The sequence below is a fragment of the Gobio gobio genome (genome assembly GCF_949357685.1).
Source record: "Gobio gobio genome assembly, chromosome: 1".
Classification (NCBI taxonomy): Eukaryota; Metazoa; Chordata; class Actinopteri; order Cypriniformes; family Gobionidae; genus Gobio; species Gobio gobio.
The window spans coordinates 64,537,225-64,551,257 of record NC_137097.1 but is presented as its reverse complement, the minus strand read 5'-3'; the positions used below and the strand labels follow the sequence as shown (position 1 = coordinate 64,551,257).

The 14,033-nt window shown below is 39.2% G+C and overlaps 1 protein-coding gene across 1 annotated transcript in view; it reads left to right on the top strand.

The window, feature by feature from the left end:
* The first annotated feature begins 13,392 nt into the window (after positions 1-13,392).
* The window catches only part of col5a3a (collagen, type V, alpha 3a), a 78,924-nt gene continuing 78,283 nt past the window's right edge, over positions 13,393-14,033 (top strand). The window contains exon 1 of the mRNA XM_079811027.1: positions 13,393-13,675. Coding sequence (XP_079667153.1) covers positions 13,597-13,675 — 79 coding nt within the window. The 5' untranslated portion in view covers positions 13,393-13,596. The remainder of the gene's footprint in view (positions 13,676-14,033) is intronic.

The following is a 14,033-nucleotide window of genomic DNA, read 5'->3' as shown; positions in this document are numbered from 1 at the left end:
CACCACGCCTGAGTCCTCAGCCAAGATGGCCGCCACGACTGAGTCTTCAGCCAAGATGGCTGCCACTCCTGAGGCTCCAATCCTTGTCCTGAGTCCAGAGAGGACATTGTCTCCCGTCTCGAGTCCAGAGAGGATTTCTACTCCCGTCCCGAGTCCAGAGTGGACTTCGTCTCCCATCCCGAGTCCAGAGAGGATTTCTTCTCCCGTCCCGAGTGTAGAGAGGACTTCGTCTCCCATCCCGAGTCCAGAGAGGATTTCTACACCCGTCACGAGTCCAGAGAAGACCCCGTCTCCTGTCCAGGGTCCAGTGATGACTCCAGTCCCCGTCCAGAGATGACCCTATCCATGGAGGTTGTCCCAGAACTGCCGGTACTGCCTATTAAAGTATTGTCTACATATCTCCTTTGTCATGCACACGGTGTGTTACACAGCTACACACTGTGACAGAAATGTTGTGTGCGCTGTGTAAACATGATGATAATTGTAGTTCAAGTATAAATATCAGCAACCATTTACTTTTCTCATTCGCACAAACAGATTCAATATTCCACATAATGAATAAAGAGTAAAATGCAAACTCAGAATATTATGCAAACCGTAAAAAATAAAAATGATTAAATACGTTAAACAACACAAATATACTTTATGTATTTAATCTAATTTAAACCAATGTGAAGTAAGAGTCTTGAACTTTCTTCTCCTCCATCCTATTCTTTTGCGATCCAGAATGACCGCACAGCTGAAAGGTTTGAGCTGCGCCCTCTACTGTACAGGTGTGAATTTGTATTTCAGCCTGAGGATTAGCCTGACAAGCCAGACCCACATCAAGATGTTGGGTCTTGAAACACACCATTGGCAGGGCTCAATCCGAGGGGTGGGAAACCGCTGACTTTCAAATTCCCTCTGCACGCAATAGGATAGCGCTACAACCAACCAGAGCAACAAAGAAGGTGAAGCGGAGCTAGTAGATACTTGATAGATTAATCGCTTATTCTTTCGCTGTATTAGGTTGTCAAAACTCCAAACACATCTTCCTTTCTTAAGAATGACTTCAGTGCCGTTCTTTGTTCTTTTCTCAAAGAAAAGCTCAACTCCAAGTCTTCCAGAGTCGTGGCCAAAGCCGATTCTTTCAAAGCGGCCAAAATATTACTTTTTTTGTTATTAAAAAACAAGAAAGCCCAGCCCAGGTAAGAAAAAAATATGCAAAAGTAACGTCACACATTACTTTTCATGGAAGGAAACTAACACAATTAGTTACTTTTTTAGGGAGTAGTGCAATATTGTAATGTCTTACTTTTAAAAAGTAACTTTCCCAGACACTGGTTACTGTATTAAAATACTAAATTCCCATACTCAGAATTTGTCCTCTGCATTTAACCCATCCAAGTTTGTGCATACACATTGGAAGCCGTGAGTAGTGAACACACACACTGTAAACTGTGGACACACACACCCGGAGCAGTGGGCAGCCGTTTAATTGGGTGTTAAGGGCACCTCAGTCATGGGTATTGAGGGTGGAAGAGGGCGCTGTTTTGCGCATTTTCCTGCCTGTTTTGAGAATTGATCCCTCAACCTTCTGGGCTACAAGTCGGACTCTCTAACCATGAGGCCCGACTGCCCATACTAATACTAATACTAATAGTTTTTACAACTGATTTTCTAACCAATTAATTGTTCTAAGAGTGAGAAACAGTTATTATGCGTCCAAAAGCACACAAGACTCCAGGCTCGTTCTCTCTGGGCAGCTGGAGGCGTGTTAGAGAGACATTCACAAGAATGTTTGCTTCAGGTCAAGAGTAGTGCTTTCTGCTCTTTTGTTTGCTGTCTGTCGAGGAGGTGTGGAATGCAAACTTCACAAAAGCAGAGGGAAGAAAAGGGAAGGGAAAGAAAAAGAAGGGAAAAGAGAAAGAAAAAGAATATGTGCCTTTTAAATAAAGGGAGGCGAGCTCACAGAGAGGGACAGAAGAAAGGAGAATAGACAGTTGTAGGAAGTGAGCAGACAGACGAGGAGAAACAAAGTGCGAGACGAAAGACAACACTGCAGTTGAGTCTAGTCTTGTTCATTGATTTAGCGGCTAATTAAAAAAATGGATCCTGCTTGCTAATTATTTCTGGCACCATCACACTGGCAATTATCAAAATAAACACCACACTGAGAACTCAAACTTAGGTGGAAAAATCTGAAAATCTGTTGTGTTGTTACAGCAGGGATTTTCCACATTAAGAATGAGTTCCTGCTTCATTAGAGGAAGTCTGGTCCTCCTCTTCTTTAAGAATTTCATGTTTTATTCTTCTTTAAGAGGTATTAAGTGCTTTTATGAGGTCAATGCAATTACAGTAAGGAGCTGTGACTGTTTTTTCCCCTGCACTGAGTAGTTTATAATTGTTTATAATCTTTGGGCCTTGGGTGCTTGAAATGTCGGAAAATGAAACTAATGAAATCAAAGATTTTTATTAGGGCAATTTCAGGTGTTTTGTCTAGCTTTGCAAGCCATTTACAGTATTCTAATCAAATTTACACCTATGTAGAGTTTCCTCAGCACAGTCCAGACCACCTACACACACACACACGCACTTCATCCTAAAGATGAGCCCTCAATAGCTGTGACATTTTTTTCTTCTCAGACACTTGACGAATGATCGTGAGAAAGTCTGTGAGGGAATTTACCCAGGACTTAAGAAGGACATTGATTGGCTCTTTTAAAATACATTACATCATGATAGGCTGTCATTCAAATAATTAAGGAATAAAGTAGAGTAAGCTCATTGGTCATTGTTGAATTATGAGTCCCCCAATGTGAGGCAGAGGCTGCTTACCAAATAAATGGATGAAATGTAAATTTTATTATTTTATCATATGAGAAGAATGTTTACAATACAGTTTGCAATTTTGCAGAATGCCTAAATTGACCAATCAGAATCAATTATGTCAGGTAGCCGTGAAATATAATATGACAGCATCTTACAAATAAGAAGTTTTATTTGTGATTTAATCTGATCTGGTGGAGGTAATCTGCTGTGAATCATATATTACGATGTGTGGCAATGTCAGTCGGTAAATCATTGGTCAGTGCGTGACATATGGAGCAAATTGTAAGTATACCAGGAGTGTTTCTCTTAGCTAGCTCCCTCTTATTGATTTTTCCTCCCATCATGCATATAAAGCAGTTATGCAACAGTATGAGTTTACAGAAAATCTGTCATCTATAGCTCACTACAGTACAGACCCGTTGACAGTTCTGCCCTCAAGGACACTGCAATGCTTGTCAAATTAGCAATTTTTGTGATTGGACGAGAAATCATTATGAGAGAGTGTTGTTTTTTTCTAAACCACAAATTTCCATGCTTGTAATATGGATTGTGAAGTTGTGTAAAAAAAAGTACACTCTAGCATACATTTTAAAAGAGTATTTGTTATGGAAATAACAAGTGCAAACTGAATGTTTCAGACACTTAATTGCTTGTTATTTACTATTAAATGAAGAAGTATTTTTGTTTAAATGTACACTAAATCTATTTAACTGAACTTTAGAGTGCTTTTTTGACCCACTTAGGTAGGACTTAAGTAATTTAAAGCAATTTAGTACATGAACATAAAATATATTCAATTTAAATGTAAAATTGAATAATACTCTACAGTTATTTATGTTAGTCAACTCAATGTGTACTTTGAAGCATGACAAAAGATTATTAAAAATGTGTCATTATTACAAAGTGTGCTTTTAAAAGTGTACTTAAGTGTGTTAACCCCATAACTGTCACCTTACCTATAGTCTGTTTTATTCCTTTTTTCCCTATCACATATGTTAGTAATTCTGAATTTGGTATCATTTGAAAGCTTAAAAACTCAAAATTCTTCCTGTGAAAACCGTTTTGAAATTGGAAATTGTGTTACTGTGAAAAATATACTTTAAAACCTTTTAGCTGGCTCCTCCCCCTAGTGGGCAGTGTCATGTTTAATATTACAAAACTATTTTATAATAATAAAAAAAATTGTATCTTGTCAATATATTGTTGGAAATGTCTGAGACTCAAGGTTCCATATTTGGCACCTGTTTTGTGATAGAAGTTATATTGTGACATAAATGTATTAATTTGTTACAGGAGAACGCAGACAAAAATTAAATGTGGGTGTCACCCGGTGGCTATTTTTGGTATAGCGCCTAAACAAAATCATAACTGAAATTTTTGTGATCAACTTCAAATTTGGTTAGACATATTTTGATTTTATAGCTATATTAGAGTAAAAAGTATTTAATAAAATATAGATTTTTTTTTTGTATAAAATAAAAATGTTTTACAGTAAACCTAAACTTCTATAACTTTTTACATTTTTGAAGTGCGTTCATTTCAGCAATAATCTGCTGAGTGTTTTCTCTAAAAACCTGTATTCCAAAGCATTCATGAATTACAACCATTTAAGGAAAATTGCGACTTTTTGGGACTTTATCTTATTCACCGTATCCCCCAGAGTTAGATTAGTCCATACATACCATTCTCATCTCCGTGCGTGCCATAACTCTGTCTGACGAACACCCACTGCTAGCCTAGCTTAGCACAAAGACTGGAGGTAAATGGCTCCAGCTAGCCTATTGCTCTATGATATGATATTACGCAGCGCCTGAAAATAGTCCCAGCACGCTCTCTGTGCAAGAAGGTTGTCACGTTGGTTATGTTGACAGATGTTAGCCTATTTTCAGGCGCGGCGTAATATCATTGCTCCGCTGCACCCATGGTATGGCAGCAAATTTCCTTGATCATTACGCAGGAATGAGAGTAGGCCTAGTTCCTAGCCATATTGGTCTAGAAAATCGCAACTTTTCATTTTCCGTCAGTCTTAGTACACGATGTAACTAAACACATCACAACATGTAAATAGGAAAATTTTTGCATTATTTTATCACTTATTGAGCAGTAGGCTAGCTGGAGCCATTTACCTCCAGTCTTTGTGCTAAGCTAGGCTAGCGGTGGGTGCGTCAGACAGAGTTATGGCACGGAGATGAGAATGGTGTGTATGGACTTATCTAACTCTGGGGGATGCGGTGAATAAGCTAAAGTCCCAAAAAGGCGGCTTGTTCCTTTAAGACAATTGAAACATTCAATAAAGTTTACTCTCTTTAAGTACATGGCCTTTATCATTAATATTATATTACCTGCAAGTACAGTTTTTTTTTAAATACACTTTTAAGATTTGAAGTACACTACAAGTGCACTATAAATACAATTAAGCACCCTTCGTTTTCACACGTATTGTTTAATGGAAATCTTTATGCTTGCTGTATTTGTTTGGAATAAATTTAAGTAATGCCAAACCGTTGTAAGGCATTGTGAACAAGTATCACAGTGAATTATATAACAGGATTATATTCTCTATAGGTGAAAAGACTCCCATCGAGAAAAGATTAATATCAAAGACATTATTCTCATCCTCAAAATCCCTCAAATTATGTTTTGGCAGCGGTGGAGACTCGGTCGCTTTATTACACTGAAACATCAGATGCATTTTTTCCTCTTTTGAACATTTTGCTGTCCTGTCCCGGCATGCTCCACCTTTGTGAAGCATACAAGAAAGCAGTTGTTACTCCCAGATGTTCAGATCAACCCTCACTTTCTCTTTCTGTGGTTAATGGGATTAATTCTGTGGGAATATTAGCCTCTATATTGTCTTACATGGCAGCAGTATCTCACCTGCGTCATTCTGCAAGTACTTCTCTTATCTGAGGTTCCCGCCAATGACTGTCTCCAATCTCACTAACTCATGGAGACTCCGCTAGAAGAGACGCGTGTAGATAAATGCTGCAGATACGCAAAAGCACTTTACTCAAGTGCCTGTCAGATATACGTCACTGATGTCACCTCAAGATGGAGAAATGCAGTCAAGATGGAGATTCTTTATCACTCTCTATGGGTGGCTGTTCTGTGGTTCCTCTTCAAGGAAATCTAGAATGGTTTCATTCCCTGCCAGCTCTTATATCTACTGTACGTTTCCGAACTGTTACAAGAGACTTATTTGTGTGGAGTCACAGATGTGCTTTAATGTAACGGCGTGGTGTGCCATATGTTCCATGAATGGCCCGGGTAGACAAAAGCGGCTGTCATTTCAATGATTCATGCAGAGAAACAGAGAAAGTGCCAAATGCAACATGAAGCTAAACACAATATAAATGCAAAGCTCTCTATTTATGAAATTAGAGTACCACAGGCCTTTAGTGCATGAATTATGTGTTGATCAACACTCTTACTCTCAGCAAGGTCTTTCACAACTTAATCATTAACATATGGCTCGAAGAGACATTGGTTTTGATGACTTTCAGCTTCTAGACAATTACACATTTTTGAGTAATGCATTTATATAAACAACTATTTTAAATCCATTGATGCCAATAGAAACTTTCTTAAGATGTTTGTTTGGGCATTGCATATTGATTATGCAGACTGTCTGTTTGTCTGGGACCGTCTGTCCGTCTGAGACTGTCTGTCCGTCCATCTGTCTGTCTGAGACCGTCTGTCTGTCTGTCTGTCTGTCTGTCTGTCTGTCTGTCTGTCCGTCCATCTGTCTGTCTGAGATCGTCTGTCTGTCTGTCTGTCCATCCATCCGTCTGTCTGAGACCGTCTGTCTGTCTTTCCGTCTGTCCATCTGTCTGTCTGGTACCGTCTATCTGTCTTTCTGTCCGTCCATCTGTCTGTCTGAGACGTTTGTCAGTCTGTCTGACTGTCTGTCCGTCCATCTGTCTGTCTGAGACGTCTGTCTGTCTATTTATCTATCTATCTGTCTGTCTGTCCATCCATCCATCCATCTGTCTGAGACGTCTGTCTGTCTATTTATCTATCTGTCTGTCCATCCATCCATCCATCTGTCTGAGACTGTCTGTCTGTCTGTCTTTCTGTCCATCCATCTGTCTGTCTGAGGGTGTCTGTCTGTTTGTCTGTCTGACTGTCTGTCCATCCATCCATCTGTCTGAGACCGTCTGTCTGTCTATTTATCTATCTATCTGTCTGTCCATCTGAGTGTGTCTGTCTGTCTGTCTATCTGTCTATCCATCCATCTGTCTGAGACCGTCTGTCTGTCCGTCCATCTGTCTGTCTGTCCATCCATCTGTCTGTCTGAGACCGTCTGTCTGTCTTTCCGTCCGTCCATCTGTCTGTCTGAGACCGTCTGTCTGTCTTTCTGTCCGTCCATCTGTCTGTCTGAGACGTCTGACTGTCTGTCCGTCCATCTGTCTGTCTGAGACGTCTGTCTGTCTGTCTGTCTATTTATCTATCTATCTGTCCGTCCATCCATCCATCCATCCATCTGTCTGAGACGTCTGTCTGTCTATTTATCTATCTATCTATCTATCTGTCCATCCATCCATCCATCTGTCTGAGACTGTCTGTCTGTCTGTCTGACTGTCTGTCCATCCATTCATCTGTCTGAGACCGTCTGTCGGTCTGTCTGTCTATTTATCTATCTATCTGTCTGTCCATCTGAGAGTGTCTATCTGTCTGTCTGTCTATCCATCCATCTGTCTGAGACCGTCTGTCTGTCCGTCCATATGTCTGTCTGAGACCGTCTGTCTGTCCGTCTGAGGGTGTCTGTCTGTCTGACTGTCCATCCATCCATCTTTCTGAGACCGTCTGTCGGTCTATCTGTCTATCTATCTATCTATCTATCTATCTATCTATCTATCTATCTATCTATCTATCTATCTATCTATCTATCTATCTATCTATCTATCTATCTATCTATCTATCTATCTATCTATCTATCTATCTATCTATCTATCTATCTATCTATCTATCTATCTATCTATCTATCTATCTATCTATCTATCTATCTATCTATCTATCTATCTATCTATCTATCTGTCCATGTGAGAGTGTCTGTCTGTCTGTCTATCCATCAAAATGTCTGAGACAGTCTGTCTGTCCGTCCATCTGTCTGTCTGAGACTGTCTGTCTGTCCGTCTGTCTGTCTTTCTGTCCGTCCATCTGTCTGTCTGAGACCGTCTGTCTGTCCGTCTGTCTGTCTGTCTGTCTGTCTGTCCGTCCATCTGTCTGTCCGTCCATCTGTCTGTCTTAGACCATCTGTCTGTCTGTCTGTCCGTCTGTCTGTCTGAGACTGTCTGTCTGTCTGTCCGTCCCTCTGTCTGTCTGAGACCGTCTGTCTGTCATCTGTCTGTCTGAGACCGTCTGTCTGACCATCTGTCTGTCTGTCTGTCCGTCTGTCTGTCTGAGACTGTCTGTCTGTCCATCCCTCTGTCTGTCTGAGACCGTCTGTCTGTCATCTGTCTGTCAGAGACCGTCTGTCTGTCCGTCCATCTGTCTGTCTGTCTGTCTGTCTGTCTGTCTGTCTGTCTGACTGTCTGTCTGTCCGTCCATCTGTCTGTCTGTCTGTCTGTCCATCCGTCTGTCTGTCTAAGACTGTCTGTCTGTCTTTCCGTCCGTCCGTCTGTCTGTCTAAGACTGTCTGTCCGTCCGTCTGTCTGTTTGTCTGTCTGTCTGCCTGTCTGTCTGAGAGCGTATGTCTGTCTGTCTGTCTGAGACATCTGTCCGTCCATCTGTCTGTCTTTCCGTCCGTCCGTCCATCTGTCTGTCTGCCTGAGACCGTCTTTCTGTCCGTCCATCCCAGTTATAGTTGTATTTTCATGGTATGGATGGTTGACATTTTCAAAATAACCTCTTGTGTTTCTTGGAAAATAGTTTTATATGAGCTTTGAGCAACAAGAGAGTACATGATGATAGACTTTAAGCAAATTATCTGACTTAATTGGACAGACCAAATTTAGACATGTGAATAGGTGCTTTCTGTCAATAGACAACTCCAGTAATCGTCAACATCCTTAGCAATGATACATAATTTTTCCATTCAAAATGGCATTCACTTGGTGCAAAAATCTGAGGGGGAATGTGCATCAGTTTGAAATGGCATAATGCTTTGGTGATGGATATTTTGTTTGAGAGTATCCATCTAGAATTGTCTTGAGACTGTCCAACGTCTGAATCCCTCTGACTGAAAATCATTGCGAGAATTTGGAATTTCTCACTTTCTGCTTAAATGTCCAACTTCATTCTTAGTAACTATCTGCTAAAACCCCAAGGAATGCAGGTCTAACTTATGAGAGCCTGACTAAATTGAGGTGAAAGCATGTGTGAGGGTATAAAGTGTACGCAAAGGATCAGTTGGGATCTGTAAAGATATCTGAATATCTCAGTGGCTCTTATGTCTTTTGTTCCCTTTGTGCACTTCCAAAAACCGCCCCATGTTTATCTTTACACCCACAGGGTGGATTATCACTTCGACTAGAAGGTTTTTATGAATCTGAGAAAGGCCCCTTTTCACTGAACATTAGGTTTTTTTGTATTGCATGAAGAATTTTGTTAGGCTCCCTGAGCCCATCAGAACCCACAAATTGGTGATGCATGTCAATGTTGTTGGGTAAGATAGACTAAAAAAGTAATTAATAACTAGCAACTAATTAATAAATTTTCAACAGTGTAATTAGATTTCTGTACTAATTACTTTCTCTAAAATGTATTCCATTACTTATTAGTAATTGCTTTATAAATCCCAAATCAACCTCGACCAGTTTTTCAAATAAACAAAATAAAATTGCATTAACATGAATAATTTGTAATAATCTGAGAGAGACGCATAAAAAGTGACCTGAGAGCAATAAGCACTTCCTGTGAAAAGACAAATGTGTACAAGGCCATGCTGTGAGGGGGCTGCAGGACACAACTGAGGGAGAAGGAAGAAAAGAGAGCTTGTTATGTTTCATAGCATGTCCCACGCTTGTTTCTGTGTCTTTCTCCCAAGGAGGATCGGCTGTCAGAGGAAGAGCATCACTGTTCCTACTTTTTTGTTTTTCTCGTCAAACTTTGAGTGCTGGCTCATCCACAAAGGTCTGTCATAGCCTGGGTTATGGGGATGTCAGCTCCATTAATTATTGTCAAGAGGAATCTATCTCGTAAGGGCTTGTCAGTCCAAACGAAAGCCGCAGCAGAATTTTTGGCCGAAGAGCCTCAGCAGCCTTGCAAGGCAATATAAAAAGGATATATTGAGTCAAAGAAAGAAGGCCCCAATGGGCTTTCCCTTTTTTGCTATGCAAAACATCTCAGCCTTGACATGCAAAAAAAAAGCACATTCTTTTTTTTTCACACTCTGCTTAGACATGATCTGTTGAGGAGAATTGAGTAATGGATATATAATCAAACACTATGTAATCTAATGATATGTTAGGATAGCCTAAATGCTTGTGTCATTTGGAGGGGCTCACCTTGTGAGGTATCATGGAGTCATGATCTTGTTGCAGTAGGGGTGCATTGTTAGTCTGAGAAGAGATCAGCAGATAACCTTTCCACTGTTCCCATTACGCTTCATTAACTGACCAAAGGTGTTCAAGTTCTCATACTTTTATTACTTTATGAAGTTCAAGGCTTGGACCCCCATGCAAGTTTCATGCATTAATGTAACCACTTCAGCCAACTAACAGAAATGTATTACATTTTTCTGTGTATTAATCTTATGTATTTATACATTTTTGAGTAGATACTGAGTAAAATAGGTGTTTGTTCATTGCTGGGGAAAAAATTATTAAACCAGCCTAAACAGGTTTGCTGGTTTAGGCTGGTTTTAGCTTGTTTAACCCTCTTGCTCTTCGGTCATTTCTGACGGGAAAATTTTCAGTTTTGAAATGTTAAAAATCACAGCTTCATCGGAATTATATGAAACTTGGTGACTTTTCTAGCATTAGGTATGTAAACACACCAAAAAATTGGGGTCATGATTCGAGCATGCTAATTGGTCGTAAAGAAAAAAGTAGCGTTCATTGTCTTCGGTCATAAATGACCGACCATAGGAAATGAATCGGAAATTGGCAAAAACACAAAATTTCTTGCATGATTTCTTAAATAATTCCAAAAGAGGGCGCTAATCTGCCTTCAAAAAAAAAAAAATATTTTGAAGGCCTAGTCTCTATTTTAACCTGAAATACTGCAATTATTAAAATAAAAGGTTAACCTTTATTTCGATAGTCCACTTTAAACATTCTACTAACTATAAGTAACTTTGCAACTACATGTCAACTAACTGTCATTAGACTATTAGTTGACTGTCAGTAGACTGGTAGGTTATGGTTAGGTGTTAGGGTTCGGGTTAGTACAATAAGTTGAATTGTAGTTGCCAAGTTACTTATAGTCAGTAGAATATCTGTTGGGGGACCAACAAAATAAAGTTTTAGTAAATATTAAGCAGACAGTCTACAAATACTCTAATGACAGTTAGTTGACATGTAGTTGCAAAGTTACTTATAGATAGTAGAATGTCTAAAGTGGACTATCCAAATAAAGTGTTACCCATAAATATTAAAAAAATACCATCAAATCATCTCAAAATACAAAATTGAAAAGAAAAATATTATTGAAGAAAAATAAATTGCATTGGTTTTACTGGGGTGGAGAAAATTACATTTTTAGGTGTCCGGTCACTTATGACCGGAAAGACAACCAATGCAACCCCTAAACGAAGAGCACCAGAGGGTTAAGATGGTCTCCCACTCTCTCTGACCAGCTGAAAAGTGCCCTATAACCCCCTCTAAAACCAGTAAGACCAGACCAGACCAGTAAATCAGCTTAGGCTAGTTTAAAAAAAAAAATTTTTTTTAAACTTGACTGTATTGCTATATTAGGTTGTATTATGGTGTAAACACCAACTCCCTACACTGTAAAAAAGGATTTGTTGACACAACTTGACTTGGTCAAGTCATCTTGTTGCATTGACTCAGTTAAGTTTAGCCAACATTAGAAGTTAAGTTAACTCAACTTATATGTATTTGTTGAAATAACTTGCAGTAAATTGGGACAACGTACTGTATCAATTAATAAGCATTTAATTTTTTTAGTTGAGTCAACTTGACATTATTTGTTTTCTGGAGAAATGCAACTATTCTGTAACAAATCTTTTGTAGTTGAGCCAATTCAAGAAATGTTGTCCATTGGAAACAGAAGTTGAATTTTTTATTGAAAATCATTACCATTTTGGTGATGAGTGTTTCCTTTGGCTGGGCAGTTAGCCTCTTTGTGTAAGTGTGTGGCCTTTGCAACAGTGTTTAGGAAAACACATCATTTGTTGCTAAGAAAGAAACCAACCAAGATGATTAAGTTTTCAGCCTCATAAACTCTAATAAATCAATAATCTTATTTCTGACCAATATTTTACAATATTATTTTACCAGCAAAACTTTGTTGCAGCAGATCAGACATTCTGAATTTAAAATACATTACAGGAAATAAAAACACAGACATCAAGAATCAGCATATGAATCTCAACAATGGTGACATGCTTCATGCCGCAATGCATGCTGGGAGCCAACAAAGTATCAAAATTATGGCTCCCAGCATGCATTGTGGCATGAAACATGTCACCATTGTTGAGATTCATATGCTGATTCTTGATGTCTGTGTTTTTGTCTAAAAAAAAAAAAAAAAAAAAAAAAATCCCGTATACGTTGTGTATTTAAATATCAGAATTTAAATTTAGACTGACTGATCTGCTGCATAAAATTTTGTTGGTAAATATAAAATATTATTAATAAATAATCACTTTCAATCAGGAATAAAGTAGTAAACTACTCCACTTTATGCTGTTATCCATCACCTGATCATTGGTTACAGCTTTTTATTGTAACAAATTTAGTGCTTTGTTAAACACTGTTACAAAAACCACAAACTCACTTAAAACACCAGGAGTCAAACTGCCCAACAAAAGGAAACACTCATCACCATAATGGTGACCAAACATTTTCAATAAAAAATTCTGCATCTGAACCTGTTAATTCTTAATAAGAACTTCTGTTTCCAATAGACACAAATTGTTAACAACTTCAAATAAAACAATATCTTCAATTCCCAATCAAACGTCAAATATGACATACTATAAAAATCCATCTTTAGTCGTCAAATAAGATCTCCTTCCTCTTTTTTTCTCGCATCAGCAACTCGTGTCGTGATCTTGTGTTCTCGTGCAAAAAATGGCATGGCGCGTCTGGTTCAAATGCGTTTTTTGGCACATGCACATTTTCACATGAGGCAGAAAATTGAAAGAACCTATATTTTGTTGTTATATGAACACGTTATTTTAAGTTTTCCATTTACCTTCAAGTTGAGGTTGTTATAACTCATCCTATTGTGTAGTGAGACACTGCAAGTTGACAGGACATGATTTTACTTGTCCACCTGACTAAAACTCAGAATCACTTTTTACAGTGTATACAAAGCAACGTCACATCACATCCACTTTCTGACACGTGTCCTGCAGTTAAGCATCGGAGTCTGGAGATAAACGCATCATTGGAGGGAGAGGAGGGGACGTGGGAGAAAGTTTGGAAAGGAGGGAGAGGAGGCAGAAACTGAATGAGAGCGACAGAGCGGTCTTGGAGGAGAGGAGGATACTCAGAGAAAAAGCCTCTCCATCTTGTGCAACTACAGACCGGAGCACTTGTCTCACTCACTCACTCACTCTCTCTTTCTTTCTTCGCATATGGCTTCTGTGCTTTCTCAGTCGTAACCTCCCGGTTGTGTGATAAAGCGCTTGAGTGGAGGTAACGGGTGCTGACCATGAGGCGGCTGAAGGAGACCGCGGTCTGCGCGATAGTACCGCTGCTTCTCTCTCTCTGCACCACAACGACGCAAACAGGTAAAGCAGCCTACATGAAAACTTAAAATTATAGTTTTTACACTAGTGCTTTTAGCCCTTTCCTAATAGTTTTAAACCGTGGGACGTAGGCTACGCATTCCCTGTGCACTTGTTACAGATGCGGAGTCAATTGCATGTTTTAGAAAAGCTGTGGGAAATGTATTGTTATCGTGTGAATTTACGCGTATCATTTTTTTCCTGAATCATTTTATAATGAGCTTGTGGGGGACGCTTGAGGTAAATGTTGAATATTCATTGTTCCGCCGGTTTGAACTTGTTCATTGAGTTTCAGGATGACTGACAGACGCTAATGCTCTTTGAGTTTCCTAAAAGGCTCTATTTACTCATCGTTTAGACT